The following is a 20,091-nucleotide window of genomic DNA, read 5'->3' on the forward strand; positions in this document are numbered from 1 at the left end:
CCTCTGACTCATATCTTCCAGTCCCAGAGGAGGAAAGATCAGGGGAAGCCCAACACTAAGGTCCCTGGCAGACAGATGGCTCAGATTTGGCCAATTTATTTAAAAAATTTTATTGCTCTGAACCTTCCCTCCTTGAGCAACAGCAGGAGCTTTGGAAATCAGCCATTGGGAACAGAAACAGAGGCACTAAGGTGGAGGAAACAATGTGACATGTTTGGTCCATTGTCCTGTGTGGGGAGTATGGTGGGGGCAACTTGCAGACTCTTCCAAGAACCCAGATGTGGCCTTCTTGGGCAAAGGTCACTCTGGCTTGGGGTGAGGGCTCAGTGCTCCTTGACCTTGCTCTGGGGTCCCTGGACCTCCCGGAAACTGAGCACCATCAGGCCCACATTGATGGCATAAGTAGTAATGCAAACAATGCAGAAATCGTAGAGCACGAAGAACAGGATCCAGGCCAGGTACACAGAACCAGCTAGAGACACCAAGGAACTCAACTTCAGTAGAACAGATGCCCAGCGGCTCTGCAGGCAACCTGTAAGGCAGAAAAGGGGCAGACGTAGCCTTTGGGAACTGGCCACTACTAGAACATGCCATGACTCCATGGTGCCACCCAGACAGCAGGGGCTACTGGGGAAAGAGCCTCTAAAATGAGCAGCTCAGACAGGCCCCACCAAGACCCTGGTTCTCCTATGTGTTCAATGATCCCTGGGACCAAACAGTGAATTTTCCTGCTGAGCTCTACATGAGATGAGAGACAGCAACCCTTGGGTTTCCCCCAGAAAGGAGTCTGTTCTAGTAAACCGGGCTCCTGGGAAGTCTCTAAGGGCCCTCTGGTTCTGACAGTAAAGACTCCTGTAAGTTCCCACCTCCTTGGTGCTCAGTGATGCGCATTTAGTTGGCCATCTGGGTCACCAAGACTGCAAGAGTTCAGGCTGGGCTGGCCAAGAGGGGAAGGGGACTGTCACGAGAGGGTAAGGCCACTCACCTAACAACAACTGCAGTGTGTAGAAGATGCAACCAAATATGCTGTTGGATTGATTGAGGACACTGTCTTTGCCCAGCACATGTTCCACCAGTCCGAAGCCACGGCCCCACCTGGTGCGGGGGGGGCCTAAGTTAGGAGTGTCAACCCAGTGCCCTGAGCCCTATCCTGGGAGGGTTGTTTCCAAGAAGCCAGCTGGGCTGTCCTTCCCCATCTCACCCTCCCCCCAACCCCTACATGAGTCCAAGGGTCAGTGACCTCCGAGCATAGCCTTTCTTTGGCCAAGGCAGGATTCCATGTCACTGCCCCATCCTCCCCCATCCCCAGATCAGGCCTGGCCATGGCTGTCCCATAGGCTCTTCTTTTCATCCTAGACTTTCAATAAATCCTATGATGGTAAGGTGCGTATAACCCTTCATCTTATTCTACAGAGTTACCAGAGACTGGGAAACCAGGACAGAATCTCTCTGCCTTGGACCCCTAAATCTCCAGTGCCCCCGCCACCCTCCCCCGTCTTCTGTCTCAGGTCATCCCACAAACTCTGTATCCTCAAGCATAACCAGACCTGGCCACCTAGTCGCCAGGCACGCCCATCCTTAAGACCATAATCAGTTCCCACACTCGACCCCATCTCCCTGTGTCCTGCCCGGTCACTGTTATTCCTTGTCATCAGGATTCACATGCATCCCCTCGAATAATCCCAGTCCCCAGCACTATCTGCCCCCTTAGCTCCACACTCCTATCTTGGACACACTCGTTTCTCCAGGCAACGCTCCCTTGAGCAGCCTGGTCCCGCGCGTCCGCTCCTCGGGAACCCCAACCCCCGATTGATCTGGCAGCCTGGCTGCCATGCACACCTGGACCCCATGCACCGCTCTTACGAGCAGCGGTCCCCCAAGCCCTCCACTCTCCGTGCACCTGGAGGAGAAGACGCGCGAACAGCTGATGGCGGTGCCCACGTCGCAGAGCGCGCGGTAATCCCGGTCCCGGGCGCGCGCCGCCTTCACGTGCAGCGCGTAGAGAGATAGCACTAAGCCCGCGAGGCAGAGCGCGAGCCGCACCCACCCCGGACTCCGCCAGGTAGTACCCATGTCTTCTGGTCCCGCCCGAAGCCTCAGCCGGAAACGAACCGGCCACGGGGCAGGGGCGGGGCCAGATTTGACCTCGCCCGCTCCCGCCCCTCTAACTGAACGATTGGCCTGCTGCTCTCGCACTCCCTGATTTAATTGGTTGTTCCTATGATTTGGCAAGCGTGCTGCCGCGGTAGGAAAACAGTTGAGGAATGCTGGGACTGGAAAACCGATTAAGGGACCTGGGTATTTATGGATTTGACGGCCTGCCAGGCATGATGGGAATTGTAGTACGGGCGGCTGCAGTGCCTCAAGGGTAATGGAATCTCCGGAGTTTGACAAATAATATTAATCGGGCTAACAATATATAGCGTTTACTCTAGTCCAAGCCCTGTTTTAACTTTGGAGAATCCTGGAACTAGAGACCAGCGGATCAGGGAATCCAGGGCATACTGCGATCTGATCAAGAACCAAGCGTTTTCGCTAAAATCATCTCAAGACAGTATAGCCTCCAATCCGCCTAGTTTGCCCAGCCATTCCCTCCTGCTGCACCAGCGCCTCCTGCTGGCCGATCTCTACGTCTCTCTCCTATATTCCCAGCTCCTTCAGCTTCGCCATATCCTGGACAGTATCCTAACCTCTGTTCTATTGTGGCGCCACCTGGCGAAACCTGAGCCCAGATCAACCCAACAGTCCCTCCATTCGAACCCTTTGATGGGCTAGCTGACCTCTCCCTTTCACACACAGCGTTTATTGACGAGCCATCTCACCCGGGATAGGCTTTCCGGGTGGCGCAGTGGTAAACAATCTGCCTGCAGATGCAGGAGGTGCAAAAGACGCGGATTCCATCCCTGGGTCGGGAAGATCCTCTGGAGTAGGAAATGGCAGCCTGTTCCAGTATCATTACCTGGAAAATTCCATAGGATAGAGGAGCCTACCAGGCTACAGGTCGCAAAGAGTTGGACACGACTGAGCGCGCGCGCGCACACACACACACACCCACCCCTCACCTATACCTCCCTTTCCTTCCATTTGCATTGAAACTTCCCCCCATTTTAGAAGCTGCAATAAATACCCCTTTACAACAAGTTTTTGGTGTGTTTTTTTTTTTTCAGAAGATTTTACACTCTTAGCCTTTACTTCCTTCCATCTTCCTTGCTGCCCAACACAACATAAACTAGCTCCTGCCCTCAGTACTCCCCTGATAACTGGTATCATCAGGAAGCTAAATTCAACGAATATTTTTCAGTTCTTATCATGCTTGACTTCCCAACAATATTAATCCTTCCTGGGAACCCTGTCTTCCTCTGGCTTTTGTTATATTTCACTCTTCTAAACCGCCCTCCTCCCTCCCTGGCTGTTGCTTCTCAGGACCACTTCTCTTTCAGACAATGTGGTCAGTGGAATAATGGCTCTTAAAGATATGTGTGTGTGTGTGTGTGTGTGTGTGTGTGTGTGTGTGGTGTGTGTATTAGTTACTCGATCATGTCTGACTCTATGTGATCCCATTGACTGTAGCTCTTCAGGCTCTTCTGTCCATGGAATTCTCCAGGCAAGAATACTGGAATGGGTTGCTAGTCCCTTCTCCAGGCTCCCAAAGATGTCAGTGCCCTAATTCCTGGGACTTGTGGACATGTTAGTTTACATGGCAAATGGGAATTAAGGATGCAGATGGAATGAAGGCTACTAATCTGCTGATTTTAAAACAGATTATCCTATGGGTCCAATGTCATCACAAGGGTCCTTAAAAGTGAGAGCAGCAGAAGAATCAGAAGGAGGTGTGATTACTGAAGAAAAGCAAAAAGAGATGCGATGTTGCTGGCCTTGAAGATGGAGGAAAGGGGTAGTGAGCTAGGGAATGTGGGTGGTCTCTAGTAGCAGGAAAAATTAAAGAAATGGATTCTCCCCTAGAGCCTGCAGAGAGGAAGTTTTTTTTCTTTTTTTTTTTTTTGGCTTCACAATATGGCTTGCAGGATCCTAGTTCCCTAACCAGGGACCAAACCCCTGCTCCCAAAGTGGAAGTGCAGAGTCCTAACCACTGGCAGAGTCCTAATCACTGGTCCTGCAGGGACTTCCCCAGAAAGGAACTATTGCCATCCTGATTTTAGCTCAATGAGACCCATGCCAGACTCCTGAACTCCAGGACTGTAAGATAATAAGTTCATGTAGTTTTAAGCTACTAAGTGTGTGGTAATTTGTTACAGCAGCAACAGGAATCTAGTACAGAACACTATGACTTAGGCCAGTTTCTCAGCTCTTTCCACATTTTTCTGGCGTGTTCCTATTATTCATGGCTGACTTCTTCCCAAATGAGTGATCTAAGAGGGAGTAAGGTAGAAACCACAGTATCTTTATGACTCAGCCTTGAAAGTCACATGTTGTCATTTATCTTATTGGGTCAGGTCAGCTCTGTTCAATGTGGGAAGAGACTCCAGAAGGATATAAATACAGGAAGTTAGGACTCATTGAGGGCTTAATGCTGTTCAACAAATTACCACAAAAATAATGACTGAAGAAAAAACAACCTTTTTATTTTCTCTCAGTTTTTTTTTTTTCCTTTAGCCATGGACTTTATTGTTTGAATATTAACAACTATTATTCTATACTCACATTTTAATTTCTTACAAAACTCTACATTCCACATTGCTAGGTCTCTTCATTCTCCATTTTATGCCACATTTTCATGTAAAGGTATTTCCCTGAATCATAATCTGCCTGATTGTGTGTTTGTTGTTATGGTTGTTGTGGTGTAGTCACTAAGTTGTGACCCCATGGATCATAGACCCCCAGGCCCTTTTGTCAATGGGGTTCTCTAGGCAAGAATACTGGAGTGGGTTGCCATTTCCTTCTCCAGGGTTTCTCTCAGTTTTTAAGGGTTAGGAATTTGATATGAGAATTTTGCCTTGGCAGTACTGGTTCACATAACTGCAGTCAGATGATGACTAATATTGGAGCAATGGGAGGCTGATAACTTGACTTCTCTCTCTCTTCTTTGTTTTTGGCTGTGCTGGGTCTTTGTTACTGCGTGTGGGCTTTCCATCTAGTTGCGGCAAATGGAGGCTACCCTCTGAAGGAGTCTTTTGGGCCTAGAAAAGAGAACAACAGTCTCAAAGGCCCCTTGCTGAATCATCTAACTTCAGAGAAAACAGAGCATAACTTTAGTTCCACCCTGATGCTCCAGGCCGGTTGCATCTATCTGGGACTTATCACCCCCTGTCTGGAAACCTTCCACCCTCTACACCCGCCCAGAAGACTTATCACCCCCTGCCCAACTACAAATGTCATCTCAACAAAAGAATACTCAAAATATCCCGCCTGATTGACATTTCCCTTATCGCTTGCACAAACCTCCCTATAAGTATGAAGCCTCCCTGATCCGTCTCGGAGCTCAGCCTGGTCATTAGGCCGTCTGTCGCCCCTCCTTGCCTGAATAAAGGTAACCTACTTCTGTTGAGGTCGTCTTTCCTTTTCTGCCTCGCCCGAACTATACCCTACACTCTCTAGTTGCAGTGTGAGGGGTTCTCATGGCGGCTTCTCTTGTTGCATGGGCTCTAGGCTCACAGGCTTCAGTAATTGTGATGCGAGGGCTCTAGAACACAGGCTGAGTAGTTCTGGTGCAAGGGCTTAGTTGCTCTGCGGCATGTGGGATCCATCTTCCTGGCCCGTGTTCCCTGCACTGGCAGGGGGATTCTTTAGCACGGAGCCCCTGAAGAATTACGCCCCTTCCCCTTCGTGTCGCCTCAGGGACTCTCCGTGAATGCATGTAGCCACACCTCCACAGGGGCTAGTTTGGGCTTCCTCACAGCATGGCAGGTCCAGGCCACAGCAACCAGTTTCCAAAACTGTCTTCCAGGATTTCCACCTCCTGGTATACATAATGTTGTGTAATTTCTTCCCACCCTAAATAGGGCTGACCTGGCCCAATGGGATAATGAAGATATGATGGTTTATGACTCTGGAGGCTGTCATTAGCATATTGTGGCTTCCATTTTGCTCCCTCTTAGATCATTGACTCTGGGTGAAGTCAGCTGCCATGTTATGAAGACACCCAAGCAGCCCGAGGGAGGGGTCCTCTTCGTGAGAAACTGAGACTTCCTATTAACACCCCGCACTAACTTGCCAGGCATGCAAGACAGCCACCCTGGAAGTGGAGTCTCCAGCATTAGTCAAGACTTCGTATGACTGTAGTTTCAGGCAACATTTTTTTTTTTTTTTTATGTCCATACCATGCAGCTTTTGAGGTCTTAGTACCCTGACCAGGGATTGAAACTAAGTCCTTGCCAGCGAAAGCGCGGTGCCTGACCACCGGACCACTGGGCAATGTCTTGACCACAACTACATAAGCAACCCTGAACCGGAACCAGCTAACTCAGCTTCTCCGAGATTCCTGACCCAAAGAAACCGTGTAAGATAATAAATATTTATTGTTTTGAACTGCTATATTGTGAGGGTAATCTGTCATACAACAACAGATAATTAATACAAGGCAATCAGGGACTCCTGTGGTAGTCCAATGGTTAGGACTCTGTGCTTCCAATGCAGGGGGCATGGGTTCGATCTCTGGTTGGGGAACTAGGGTCCTACATGGCCAAAATAATAACTACAAAAAAATAAATAATTAAAAAATACAGGGCAATCAGATTGTTTATGTGACGACTCAGGTCCCCAGGAAAGGTTCTCCAGGGAACCAAGTAGAACCTGTATCATCTTTTATGATCTAGCTTAATACATCATCATTTAGTATCCCTTCCATTGTAATCACAAATCTGCTTAGAACCAATGGGAAGGAAACCAGAACTTCACCTCTTGATAGGAGAAGTGTCAAAATCATAAACTAAGAAGTTCAGGGACTTTCCTGGTGATGCAAGTAGATAGGAATCCACCTGCCAATGCCAGGGACACAGGTTTGATCCCTGGTCTGGGAAGATTCCACATACCATGGGGCAACTAAGCGCAGGCACCACAACTACTGAGCCTGAGCTCTGCAATCCACATGCTGCAACCACTGAAGCCCACACACCCTAGAGCCCGTACTCTGCAACAAGAGAAGCCACAGCAACGAGAAGCCAGAACACGGAAACAAAGAGTAGCCCCCGCTCACCTCACCTGGAGAAAGCCCGTGCGCAGTAGTGAAGACCCAGTGCAGCCATAAATATATAATTAATTAATTTTTTAAAAAAGAGAAGTTCATGTGGGCATGTGGGGTGCAGCATCTTTGGGAAATACAAACTGCCACATGAGGCAACTTTTTTTTCCCACCCACGTTTTCTCTTACTCCATACAGATTACAGCTTCTGAGCTCTGTCTGAGCCCAGATCTTGCTCCTGGGCTCCAAAGCCCATAGGCTTCTAGGACTTCTAGGACCTCACCATCTGGATATTCTCACAGGTCAATCAGATGCAATGCAACACACTCAAAACTGAGCTCCTATGTTAGTCAGCTATAAAAAGAAATGATATTGGGTCATTTGTGGAGACATGGATGGATCCAGAGACTGTCTTACAGAGTGAAGTAAGTCAGAAAGAGTAAAACATATCATTTATTAACGCATATGTGTGGAAACTAGAAAATGGTATAGATGATCTTATTTGCAAAGCAGATATAGTGGTTTAGAGTTTAAGAATCTGTCTTCCAAGGTAGGGGACCCAGGTTGATCCCTAGTCAGGGAACTAAGATTCCACATGCTGTGGGGTAACTAAGCCCTAATGCCTCAATTAGAGAGCCCGAACCCTGCAACAGAAGTCAGTGTAACAAAAAGCCCATGTGCCATCATGAAGACAGCACAACTCAAAAAACTCCAACAACCACCCCCACCCACACATAAAAACAAAAATAGAGACATAGATATAGAGAATAAACATATGAACACCAAGAGGGGAAAGGGGGTGTGGTGGGAAGAATTGGGACTTGGGGATTGACTGTATACACTACTGATGAAAAAGTGAAAGTTAGTCGCACAGTCGTGTCCGACTCTTTGCGATCCCATGGACTATAGCCTGCCCAGCTCCTCTGTCCACGGAATTCTCCAGGCAAGACTACTGGAGTGGGTTGCCATTTCCTTCTCCAGGGGATCTTCCCGATCCAGAGATCGAACCCAGGTCTCCAGCATTGCAGATAGATTCTTTACCAACTGAGCCACAAGGGAAGCCCCACACTACTGATACTGTGTATAAAATAGAGTCCCAGCTGGCTCAGTGGTAAAGAACCCGCCTGCAATGCAGGAGACATGGGAGATCCTAGTTTGATCCCTGAGTTGGGAAGATCTGCTGGAGGAGGAAATGGCAACCCACTCCAGTATTCTTGCCTGGGAAATCCCACGGAGAGATGACTGATGGACTGCAGTCCATGGGGTCACAAAGAGTTGGACACGACTGAGCACTCATGCACATAACATAGATAATTAATGAAAACCTACTGTATAGCTCAGGGAATTCTATTCAGTACTCTATGGTGACCTAAATGGGAAGGAAATCCCCAAAAGAGGAGATGTATGTATACCTATAGCTGATTTACTTTGCTGTATAGTAGAAACTAACGACATTGTAAAGCAATTATACTCCAATAAAAATTAGTTTAAAAAGATACATAAAATCTGAATGGTTTACAAAAAGCAAACTGAGCTCTTTACCTTCTCCAAATCTGGCTCTTCTCTAGGGTTTCCCATTTTAACCATGCCCCCCTGCCCAATCCACCCAAACCACTCCTCCTGACGTCTCTCTCACTCCCGGGAATTTTTTTTTTTTTTTCAATTGGAACTAATTCCTTTATTAAATAAGCTTCATTTGGGAGCTGACTGCCACAGACCTCAGGAGAAAATGCATCTTGCTTTTGCAGAGATCAACATAGGTCAGCAATGCCCAAGCTCCTCTTTCAGAGAGGTGAACCTCAGCTTAGAGGAAAGCTGAGGAGGCTTCCACACTGAAGGTGACACGGAGAAGTAATCACAGGGGAGCCAGTCCAGGAGCAAACCGAGCGCATGGCCACCTGCTGCTTCCCTGTGCCCTGCCAGGAGAGCGCTGCGAAGCAGAGGCATCCGCACTCCCGGGAATTTATGCAGACCACTACCTTGACCCAAACTATCATCAGCTCCTACCTACATAAATGTAGTAGTCTCTGGTCCCTCACCCCAACATACATTCTCCATGTAACAATCAAAGTGATCCTCTAAAAATAAAAATAAAATAAAATAAAGATGTAGTGTTTCAGCCAGGCTTTAACATGAAGTAGGGGTGATTAGTGTCTGTTTTCTCTTAGGATCTTCAAGACCCCTGCCCAGAGGGGGTCTTATCCTTCCATTGTCATTTGCACAGGCGCTAAGCACAGAGTTCAGAGTCCACTGGAGAGGCGGCCTAGCACGACCAGCACGGACAGACCTGAGATGGAGTCCAGGCCCTATGAATTTCTTCTTCAGTAGCTTTGTCACTCTGCCTCTCATCAGCTCAGAGAAGAAAGCCCAATATTTCTTTCATTGATTTAACAAGTGTTTATTGAGAACCTGTTACGTACCGGAGACTGTGTTAGGAGCACAAGATAAATCAGTATAGCAGGCAAATATTCATACATTGGTCTTACATTTTAGGGAAAAAATTGAGTAATTAATATAGGAAATTCATATAATATGTTGTTGGTGATAAATGCTATGGATGAAATAAAGCGTAGAGCAGAAGAAATTCCCAGGCAGTCCAGTGTTTAGAACTCAGCATTTTTCACTGAAAGGGGTCAGGGTTCAGTCCCTGGTCCCAGCACTAAGAGCCCCAAAACCTTGAAGTCCGGCCAAATAAATAAATAACTGAGTAAAGCAGTGTGAGGGGAATGGCTGCTACTCCTGCTAAGTTGCTCAGTCGTGTCCGACTCTGTGGGACTTTATAGACTGTAGTCCGCCAGGCCCCTCTGTCCATGGGATTTTCCAGGTAAGAATACTGGTGTGGGTTGTCATTTCCTTCTCCAAGGGATCTTCCCGACCCAGGGATCAAACCCACATCTCTTAGGTCTCCTGCATTGGCAGGCAGGCTCTTTACCACTAGCCCCACCTAGGAAGCCATACTAACTAGAGGGGAATGGGGGCGATTGCAATTTTAAATCGGATTATCAAGTTGGGCTTTGTTCAACTGACATTTGAGCAAAAGCTTAGAGGAGGTGAAAGAGTAAGCTATGTGGAGGGGAAGGGTGTTCTAAACAGAGGGAACAGCTCATGAGAGGTGGAATGTGCCTAAGTATGTTTAGGGGAAAATGGGTGGGCCAGTGTAATGGGAGGTGAGGACAGAGAGGAAGAAGGGGGAAAGTTATTTAATCTCTTTTTAAAAAATTTATTTGGCTGCACCGGGTTTTAGTTGGGGCACTGCCGGGAGCCGGCACACGAGATCCCACCCATGACAAGGTCACGAGGGAGAAAACCTGACGGGCAAGGCGGATCAGGTTTTCAGGGGTTTTGAAAAGGCCAGCTCACGAGATCCCACCCATGACAAGGTCACGAGGAGAAAGCCTGAAAGGCCAGGCAGATCAGGTTTTCAGGAATTTCGAAAAGCTGCCCCCGGCGCTCATCTTAAAGACGATATCTGTCTTTCTGATGCCTGCCTCAATAGACTACTCCCTAATTTCTGTGACACAGGCAGAAGGCCTTCCCTGATCTCTTCCCAAAAAAGAATCAATTTAGAACTTTAATCAATAAGTTTCCCAGGTGGTGGTATTTTATGAGATTATCCGGGGTGAAAGGAGTATTTTAATTTAAACTCCTTTGCTGGTATTTTAGTTTGTTTGGCAAATCATTTATGCCCTTGGTACTAATATGCATGATTGCTTATAATACCCTAATCATAAAATAACATAAAGAACCTGATCATATAACGGCCCTAACAGACATAGAGCCCTTCGGGGAGTGAGGAAGCCCTATTAGAAAACACAAGAAAAATTATTCTAAAAGTAGCTATTGGGTTAACATTTGCTTGCTGTGTTTTTGCTTTTAATGTGCTAAGGTTGTGTTATAGAAACCATTGTTAATATAGTTAAAGATCTAGAGAAATAAGAGCTTAGTCCTAGTGTGGTAACAATGAGATGGTTGTTAATTGTCAGCCAGGAGTGCTAGGCAGAGGCTGCCTCACCAAAGTCGCAGAGTCAGTCTGGGGTAAACTTCTTAGATAAACACAACTGACAACTTCTGCAGAAGGATTAATTTTTGTGTTAACAAGGTTATACTTCTACTCTGTACTGTTGCCCTATAAGACTGCTACCTTTCAGTTAAGGTCACCATAGATACAGAAAATAGGTTTACATTCACCTGACTTGCATAAAATGTTAATAGGCCCCAAGGCCAGAAGATAATGTACAAGACCCTCATAAACAAAGAAGTATGCAGAAAACACCCTGGTTTCGTGAAGAACAAGCTGATGTAATGTTAAACTATCTTCCCCTTGGAAATGTACTAATTTAGGGTATAAAAGCCACGGTAAAAAATAAAGCACGGCCAGACTCTGCCAGACTCTGCTGCACCCCCCGTCTGGTCACTCTCTCTCTCTCTCTCTCTCTTTCTCTTTCTCTCTCTCTCCCTCTCAGACTTGGCCCTATCAAGGCTGGTCTCACATGTCTTCTCTCTCTCTCTTGCCGACGCCGTTCATCCTGAGGGTATCCCCTGGATCCTGCCGAGGCTGGACCCCAGCAGGGCACGGTGGAATCTTCCTTGCTGGCATGTGGGATCTCTTTCCCCGACCAGGGATTGAACTTGGGCCCCATGCATCTGGAGCAAGTAGTCTTAACCACTGATCATCAGGGAAATCTCCCGTTTAATCTTTCCGGGCCTCTATTCCGTCCTGTGAAAAATGAGGATATTAATAGTACCTACAAAAAAAACAAAAACAAAACAAAACAAACAATAGTACCTACCTCAGAGGTACTGTTATGAAGACGAAACGAACACATGTCAATCTCTTAAACAGGGGCCTGACTGGCGGTGGCACTCGTGGAGGTGCATGTCCAACTTCCACCGCCGGGAGGCAGCAGCGAGTCCCGGCCGGGCTCTGGGCCAGCGTGCAGGGTCGGACGAGGTGAGGCCCTTCCCGGAAGTCTGCAGACTCTCTGACAGCAGCCGTCTCTGGCATTCCCGGCCACGCCGCGGCCACGTGAGCGCAGAGTTCTGGCACACTGCACGCACTTCTCTGCCTCTATGGGCACGCCGGCCTCCCACCGGGAGCATCCTCCCCTCTCCATTCATCCGCTGGCTCAAGCCCTGCCTGCCTCCAGCCTCCTCCGGCTTCACTCCAGGACAGCGCCAGGATGCGGGAAAAGAGAGGGGGAATGGTGTGGGGATGAGGGGCGAAGAGGAAATCCAGAGACTCTTCCTCATGATCTGTGCAGACTTTCCAGCCAATTTCTCAGGCAGGCCAGCTGGTGGTAAAGGGTCCAGCTTTCACTGCAGAGGGCCCAGGTTTAATCCCTAGTCACGGAACCAAGATTCCGCAAGCCATAGGTTGCAGCCGAAAAAGGGGGGAAAAAAAAAAAGATAGCTTCAAAGACGTCTCCCGCTTTACTTGCTTCTTTAGTTTAAATTTTTAAAATATTTAGAATCCAGGCAGTTTAAGTACACACAAACACACTGAAAAGTGTCTCTCCCATCGTCTCCTGCTTGGAAAAAAAATGTCTTTTCACTAGTCTCTCTGCGTTTGATCTCACTTATCCTAATCACTGTAGCCCAAGGGTTCTAAGGCGCAGACCGATTCCGTTAAAATCCCTCAATGACTTCTTACTACTTCAGGACAAACACAGGTCTGGTCACCTCGTTCAGCCCCTCTCCTCCCAGACTCCACTTGGCTCCAGGCTCTTCTCTGTCTTGATATGTCCTTCCCATTCCAGCTCCCAGGCGTGGCTGTGTCCTACTCACACTGCAAGTGTATCAGTTGTCTAGCTTTTGTCCATCAATTGTCTGTCTTCCTCTACAGGGTTCAGAAGGGTATATTAATTCAAGACCAAATCCCTCCTAGCACAGAAATGTCACCTAATCAGTGTTTGTTGCTGATATTAATTAGTAATAATATTAATAACAATAGCTAATGCAGTGTTAATTCCATGCCCAGCACTATTCTAGGCACTTTACATGTATAAATTCATGTAACCACACAACCCCAAGGTTGATACAACCTCATTTTAGCAAGACAGGAATTGAAGTATTGAGAAGTTTAAGTAACTTGCCCCAGACAGTGAGTGACTGAGCTGGGTTTTGAACCAGGTACTCTGGTTTTCTACAAATGAGTCAAGACCTTGAGCAGAAGGACCGGACCTCAGAGGGGGAATCCAGATAGCGTTTGGTCTGTGCACGTTGCATCTCAGGGTATTCTCACCCTGTCCCATTTCTTTCCCGAGGGCCCGCTTCCCAGAGAGACTAGGTAACTCTGGGGTTATTTGGGGGGTCTAGGAGCAGGGACATAACCGCCATGGGCTGGGCGCGTGGGTGCGAGTCCTCTGCTCCAAACTACAACTCCCAGGAGGCACCGGGCGCCCATAGCCCACGCGACGTCACGGCGGCAGAGGGCGCAGGCGGCGAGGCTCGCCCGGCCCCGTCGACTGTTGGGCTCTTCCGCTCGGACCCCGGCCCTGGCTCTGGCCCAGCGGTAAGGGGAGCGACCCGCGAAGACCATGCCCGCTAAGGCTTCGCATCACGCGACCGCAGCCTCCGCCTTTGCGCTGGATCGTTGGAGCGCGCGTGGAGGGCGGGGGTGGGGTGGGGGCCAGCATCTACCATATGGGGGAATCCGGGCCAAACCAAGTGACCCTGCGGAGGGAGGGACCCGGACGGGGACTCCCGAGCCGCTGCTTCCGCGCAGCCGACCTTCGGTGCACAATTCTTTGTGCCACACGTATGCAGGCCAGACCCCAGCCGGGGTCTGAAGGCGCCGGATTAGGGGTCAGCCCCGCCCCCTGAACGAGGGTGCAGCGGATCCGCGAGATCAGGGGCAAGGCTTTCGGGCTGGACTGGTTTAAGGATCCCCTCCCCTCCAAGCTACCAGATAGAGCCTTAGGTTGGAGAATAGTAACTCCAGAAAGCAAGGTGATCCAGGCTCTCCCCGTGTGTGTGTTTGGGGAGGTGATTGAAGGGGTTGGGCAGAGATGGTCAAATCTGATTATACCTGTGCTCACGTAGAGAGATGGCACCTCTGGATTCAGATCCGTACAACTCCCCCTTTCCCCACCTTGGTAGATGGCAGCTGCTCCCCGGAGGCTGAGCTGGTCAGCATCCTCAACCGGCGCTCACCCCTGAAGTCAGAGAAGAGCCCCTGCCCACCCACACCCTTCTTGCCCAGTTTTGGGGTCGCCTCCGTCTGTCGGGTCCTCAGCCCTAGTGGCCACCCAGTCCAGTTCAAAGGAACAGAACGATGATACTGGCTTCGGTGCTGGGGAGCGGACCCCGGGGCGGGTCACCCCTCCGGCCTCTCTTGGGGCCCGCACTCTCGCTCCGGGCCCGCTCCACATCAGCCACAGATACCCACCACGTGGAGATGGCACGGGAGCGCTCTAAGACCGTCACCTCCTTTTACAACCAGTCAGCCATCGACGTGGCAGCGGAGAAGGTGTGCAGCTAGGGCGGTGAGGCTTGGGTCTGGAGCTGGAGTGGGAGTCCAGGGAAGGGGTGATGCTAATATGGCCGGGGCAGGGTGTTGGAGATGCTATGCTCAAAGGCCCTCTGCCCCTCCAGCCCTCAGTCCGTCTCACTCCAACCATGATGCTCTATTCAGGCCGCTCTCAGGATGGCAGTCACCTTCTGGTAAGATTCCTGCCTCTTGTTTTGTTCTTGGGCCCTGGAGCTCTGACCCAGCCCCCCAGCCCCAGGCCTTAACTTCCCTCTTCTCTTTCTTCAAGAAAAGTGCCCGCTACTTGCAGCAGGAGTTGCCAGTGAGGATCGCTCACCGCATCAAGGGCTTCCGCAGCCTTCCTTTCATCATTGGCTGCAACCCCACTATACTGCACGTGGTGAGGTGGCCTCAAGGGGGCGTAGAGAGGACCTTAAATCAGTGTGCCCACCACCCATGGGGCAGATGGGGAGAGGGAACCAGAGTGGTAGAGACCTATCTGCCTAAAGTTTTCTGAGTTCTAGAGGACTTGGCCCCAAGCTTTCATGGAGACTTAAAAGACCGTGATGGGGTCAGAACCCAATGAACTGGGATGGATGGCAGTCCCCATAGGTGGTCACGGCTGACTGTTCTCTACCTGTGCCCAGAGCATCCTTGTGAATTCCCACACCTCTTCCTTGCAGCACGAGCTGTACATCCGTGCCTTCCAGAAGCTGACAGACTTCCCTCCGGTGAGGGCTGGGCCAGGGCTGGGTGAGGGGCTGAGAGGTCAGGGCTGGACCATCCACGCTCACAACTCTGTGGCTTGCAGATCAAGGACCAGGCGGATGAGGCCCGATACTGCCAACTGGTGCGACAGCTGTTGGATGACCACAAGGATGTGGTGACCCTCTTGGCGGAAGGCCTGCGTGAGAGCCGGAAGCACATAGAGGTCAGGGTAGCGCAATAGGGGCCCAGACGTGGTGGGGGGGTGTGCCTGGGAAAGGCACAGGGTTTCTGAGGTCCTGCTCTTTATAGGATGAGAAGCTTGTCCGCTACTTCTTAGACAAGACGTTGACTTCAAGGCTTGGGATCCGTATGTTGGCCACCCACCATCTGGCACTACATGAAGACAAGGTGGGGCGCCGGGACCTAAGACTGTCAAGTGGACCAGAGGGAACTGAGCCAGAAGCCCCCTTGGACTGGGGACCTGGTCCGCGGGCCTGGGGAGAGCCCTGGGGCTGCTTCCGTAGTCTAGAGTTTACAAGCTTTTGTTGCCCAAGGTGTGGGTAGAGGTGATCTCTGGTCCTGACCTTCTTTCTCCTACCAGCCTGACTTTGTTGGCATCATCTGCACTCGCCTGTCACCGAAGAAGATTATTGAAAAGTGGGTGGACTTTGCCAGGTGAGGCTAGAATGGGTAAGGAAGTGGACATCATCGGGCAGGGAAGGTCTGGGTCTGAGCACTTGCCCAGGATGTGGTCCAGGGCAGGATTTTTCAACTGTGGTACTGTTCATGTTTTGGGCCAGATCATTCTTTTCTGTAAGGGGCTGGCCTGTGCTTGTTAGGATGTTCAGAAGGATCCCTGGCTTCTACTCATTTGATGCCAGTAATACTCCCCAGTTGTAGCAAACAAAAATGTTGCTAGGGATTGCAAAATGTCCTTGGGAGGGTGGGGACAGAATCGGCTCCAGTTGAGACCCACTGGTTGGAGTCTGAATCCCTTGCTCCTATCCACAGACGCCTGTGTGAGCACAAGTATGGCAATGCACCCCGAGTCCGCATCAACGGACATGTGGCAGCCCGTTTCCCCTTCATCCCGATGCCACTGGACTACATCCTACCTGAGCTGCTCAAGAACGCCATGAGGTGGGCCGCTGGATGTATTGGAAGGGGGCAGATGGGAACTGAGGTGAGGCGGGGGCACCACCACCTATTGGTATTTGGCCCCTTGCACAGAGCCACAATGGAGAGTCACCTCGACACTCCCTACAATGTCCCAGACGTCGTCATCACCATTGCCAACAATGATATCGATCTCGTCATCAGGTTTGCCCTGGGTGCGAGTTGGGTGGTATGGATGCGGGTTTCTGGGCACTATTCCTGATCTGCTGAATGACCTCAAGCTTAGTGAGACTTAGTGTTTCAGGACAATCTCCAGTCCTGAGAGTCCTGAGATTGCTGCAGGCCCCAGGGGCTTGTCTTTGTCAGAAACTGAGGGGCCCAGAGCAGTGAAAGAGTCAGAAATATGGTGCTGGGCGGAGAATAAATGTCAAGTCCGGTGAGAAGGTTTAAGCAGTCAGTGGCAGAAGTGAGGGTGGAGAAAAGTAGCTTACAAAAAGCAAGGCCCAAGAGTCCAGGTGACTACATTCCATGTTTGGGTGGGTGGAAGAGACAGGAAGGCCAACTTAGCACTCACTGTCTGCTCGGGAGGTAGTGAACCCCCACCAAAGCTGAGCCAAACCCCCACTGCCGTCATCTGCCAGGATTTCAGACCGGGGCGGGGGAATTGCTCACAAAGACCTGGATCGGGTGATGGACTACCACTTCACTACAGCTGAGGCCAGCACCCAGGACCCCCGGATCAGCCCCCTCTTCGGCCACCTGGACATGCACAGTGGTGGCCAGTCGGGACCCATGCACGGGTGAGGCCCCATTTGGCCAGAATGGAGGGGTGGGGGGACCCAGGAGACTCAAGCCTCTGAAGCCCGTGTCCTGTCCCCCTGCCCACCCCCAGCTTTGGCTTCGGGCTGCCCACATCGCGGGCCTACGCAGAGTACCTCGGTGGTTCCCTTCGGCTGCAGTCACTTCAGGGCATTGGCACAGATGTCTACCTGCGGCTCCGTCACATCGATGGCCGGGAAGAAAGCTTCCGCATCTGACCTCGCAGCCCTAGGCCGGCTGGCCTGCCCAGGCTGGGCCACACTCCCTGCCAGGACCTCCCAGGCTGGGCAGGGTACCACCCTTTTCCACACTGCTACATCTCGGGTCTTAGCACCCCAAACAGGTGGACTTACATGGAGCCAGGCACCGGCCCTCTTCCATAGGGTCCACTGCTTCCCTGCCTCCAGGCCTTAGAGGGGAGGAAGTGGGGACCCTCGAGGTCTCCCGCACCAGCTCCGTCATTCTCGTTCCTGGGGAACCCCACTTTGACCTGCTGTTTGTTATTAAAGTTCACATTTTGAATGCCCTCTCAGGCCCCGTGTGTGAGGAGGGCAGGTGAGCCTTTGTTTCTGCCCTCTTTCAGGTCCCCTGGACCCTGGGTTTAACTAGGTCATGTCCTGGTCTCTTAACCATCCTCACTGCCTGGCAGACCAGGAACAGAATTGGCCCTGAGTCTCCTGCACAGTAAATTTAACAGGAGTGGGGATGAGTTGGGCAGTTTGTGCAAAGACCTCTCATTCATTTCATTTCCCAAATGTTTCTGCCTCCCAGACAATATGGAAGGCCCAGGTTGGCCCAGCTTCAGGCCTCAGTTCCGATTCTTCCCAGCAAGTCACAGGTTATAGAGGTGAAGGTGACCTGACTGGGCACTCTTCTGAGCCACCTGATACCTAAACCTGAGTAAGGAAGGTTAAAAATACTGTCTGCGAGCTGTGCCTGCTATTACCAAGTAAAAGAACACACAGGATTGTGCCCTGGCAGGCCCCAGAGGACAGGGGAGCCCGGGTAGGGAGGGCAAAGGGCTCCAAGGAGCAGGTGGTGGTGACCCCCCTCCCACCCATCTTGCCAGGAAGGAAGAAGGCCTAAAGCCTGCTTGGTGGGACTGGTGATGGAAGTGGGGGACTGAGGGGAGACAGGAATTGTATCTGGTGGTGGGAAACCCTAGTGATTTGCCAGGCTGAAAATCTTGCTGCTGCAGTGCTGCAGGGAGGGGGAGGCTGGAGAGGCAGGTGGTAGTCAGGGTGAAAGACCTTGAAATTACAGCCCAAGAAGTGTGGGTTTTATCCTGGAGGTAGCAGGGATCCATGGAAGGGTTTGAAGCTAGGAAGGGAGGTTGGATTTCCTAGAGTGAGTTGTTCAGTCATGTCTGACTCTTTGCAACCTCATGGACTATACAGTCCATGGAATTCTCCAGGCCAGAATACTGGAGTGGGTAGCCTTTCCCTTCTCCAGGGGATCTTTCCAACCCAGGGATCGAACCCATGTCTCCCGCATTGCAGATGGATTCTTTACCAGCTGAGCCACCAGGGAAGCCCTGGATTCCCTAGAAGCACATCTTACAAAGATTTGTATCCAAACCATTTGTTGAAAAAGTGCTTCCAGAAGGGAGTAGGGGAGGCAGGAAAGGGAAGGGCAGAAGGCCAGGCAAGAGAGGTAAGCGGCACAGTCATTGATGGACTCCTCTGCTGGATGATCATTTGTTTATTGTCCATATTTGATTGGGCAGGTACTTAAAACTCCCAGACTGAGAACTTCCATTTTCAGCTCTTTCAAAGCAAAACAGTTCCATTAACTTGAGAGACTTTTCACCAAACAAGCCTCTGGTGCTGGCTTCTGAAAGCACATAAAAGGTAATATGAGCACAAGGAAGCAACAAAAAATGATTCTGTGGGATCGGTGTGAATCATCAACATAGTTCTAGGGGTGGGTGGAGAGGGAACAAGTACTACAGTGTTAATTTTAAATTTTTTTCTTGCCTGACTTATTTCTTGTTTCATATGCTGCCAGATAGGGCATTTACTTCTCCCTCTAAACTCCTTTATTTCCCCAAAGCCAAGTTACCAGCTCTTCCCACTGCCATTTCTCACAGATACTTAGATGTTTCCTAATCTGTAACCTCATCCTTAGGCCTTGAGCATTCCACTCCTCTTGGAATTGTTTCTAAGCCCAATAGCCAAATTACAAGTCAGGTATGACTCAACGTGGCCAAAGGGAATGTTTATTGAGCACCTACAATGTCTGGCATTGTGCAACACGCACTTGTTTTATATACGTAAGACATAAATATATGGTTCAATCTTTATGGTTATATGGCTTATACAGTGTGACATTTAACGACATTCTGGGAATTGACACTCCCCGTTGATGGTCAGAACCCAGGATTCCTCACTCATTAAGCCCAAGACGCTCTCCATTATGTCCAGGGCCTTTGGCTAGTTTCTGTTTAGGGAACTTGGTCATTTCTTTACAAAGGCTTGATTCTGTGCGAGTGATTTATTGGACCTGCTTCCCCAATCCGATCTCCTTTTCCCATCCTGAACAAGGAACGCAGTTTCTTCAGTCTTTAAAAACGGGAGACCAGTATTTGGCTGGTGGAAGTGCATGGGATGGGTGTTAACCCCAGGCTCACCGCCCTAAAGCCAGGCGTCCAGGGAGGCTGCTCTGGCTCCGCCCCGATAAACTGGGGGCAGCACCGCCCGATAACTGGCACATCTTGGCTTCCTCAGGCACCAGAAGTCTTAAAAAGATAGAGCTGAGACATCACATCAGGAAAGCCTTTCTCCTCTCTTTTAACTCTAGGGTGCAGCCATAATTCCAAACGGAAAACAACTCCAGGGTTACC

At 50.1% G+C, this 20,091-nt stretch overlaps 2 protein-coding genes and 1 long non-coding RNA gene across 6 annotated transcripts; 1 reads left to right on the forward strand and 2 right to left on the reverse strand.

Moving 5' to 3' along the window:
* Positions 1–94: 94 nt before the first annotated feature.
* VKORC1 (vitamin K epoxide reductase complex subunit 1) lies at positions 95–2,136 on the reverse strand. Its single transcript, XM_043454732.1, has 3 exons — positions 1,901–2,136; positions 986–1,095; positions 95–532 (listed from the first exon to the last, which is right to left on the reverse strand). Exons 1-3 carry the CDS (start codon positions 2,071–2,073, stop codon positions 324–326), a joined length of 492 nt encoding a protein of 163 aa, XP_043310667.1. The 5' UTR covers positions 2,074–2,136; the 3' UTR covers positions 95–323.
* A 9,845-nt stretch (positions 2,137–11,981) lies between these two features.
* Positions 11,982–17,775, forward strand: BCKDK (branched chain keto acid dehydrogenase kinase). 4 transcript variants are annotated; one of them, XM_043455230.1, is made up of 12 exons: positions 11,982–12,089; positions 14,237–14,606; positions 14,732–14,800; positions 14,896–15,006; positions 15,290–15,337; positions 15,418–15,537; positions 15,624–15,722; positions 15,916–15,989; positions 16,326–16,454; positions 16,545–16,634; positions 17,072–17,230; positions 17,323–17,775. In XM_043455230.1, the coding sequence occupies exons 2-12, from the start codon at positions 14,412–14,414 to the stop codon at positions 17,465–17,467; spliced, it is 1,239 nt and encodes a 412-aa protein (XP_043311165.1). In that variant the 5' UTR covers positions 11,982–12,089; positions 14,237–14,411; the 3' UTR covers positions 17,468–17,775. The 4 variants fall into 4 exon arrangements, with proteins under 4 accessions (XP_043311165.1, XP_043311163.1, XP_043311164.1 ...); XM_043455228.1 differs by lacking the exon at positions 11,982–12,089 and adding an exon at positions 13,525–13,649; XM_043455229.1 differs by lacking the exon at positions 11,982–12,089 and adding an exon at positions 13,774–14,086.
* Positions 17,776–18,935: 1,160 nt separating this feature from the next.
* Positions 18,936–20,013, reverse strand: LOC122432931. Its single transcript, XR_006266981.1, has 2 exons — positions 19,879–20,013; positions 18,936–19,082 (listed from the first exon to the last, which is right to left on the reverse strand). It is a non-coding gene; the product is annotated as an uncharacterized LOC122432931 (long non-coding RNA).
* Positions 20,014–20,091: the final 78 nt, after the last annotated feature.

Source organism: Cervus canadensis, chromosome 32 (assembly GCF_019320065.1).
Source record: "Cervus canadensis isolate Bull #8, Minnesota chromosome 32, ASM1932006v1, whole genome shotgun sequence".
NCBI classification, from domain to species: domain Eukaryota; kingdom Metazoa; phylum Chordata; class Mammalia; order Artiodactyla; family Cervidae; genus Cervus; species Cervus canadensis.

What these genes read in the sequence shown, in the direction of transcription:
- BCKDK (XM_043455230.1), top strand. Translation starts at nt 14,412, where the DNA reads ATGATACTGGCTTCGGTGCTGGGGAGCGGACCCCGGGGCGGGTCACCC. An exon ending in AGGATGGCAGTCACCTTCTG is followed by an intron (nt 14,801 to 14,895) that starts GTAAGATTCCTG and finishes TCTTTCTTCAAG; the next exon opens with AAAAGTGCCCGCTACTTGCA. An exon ending in CAGTCGGGACCCATGCACGG is followed by an intron (nt 17,231 to 17,322) that starts GTGAGGCCCCAT and finishes GCCCACCCCCAG; the next exon opens with CTTTGGCTTCGGGCTGCCCA.
- VKORC1 (XM_043454732.1), bottom strand. Translation starts at nt 2,073, where the DNA reads ATGGGTACTACCTGGCGGAGTCCGGGGTGGGTGCGGCTCGCGCTCTGC. An exon ending in TCGCGCGTCTTCTCCTCCAG is followed by an intron (nt 1,096 to 1,900) that starts GTGCACGGAGAG and finishes CCCCCGCACCAG; the next exon opens with GTGGGGCCGTGGCTTCGGAC. An exon ending in CACACTGCAGTTGTTGTTAG is followed by an intron (nt 533 to 985) that starts GTGAGTGGCCTT and finishes TCTGCCTTACAG; the next exon opens with GTTGCCTGCAGAGCCGCTGG.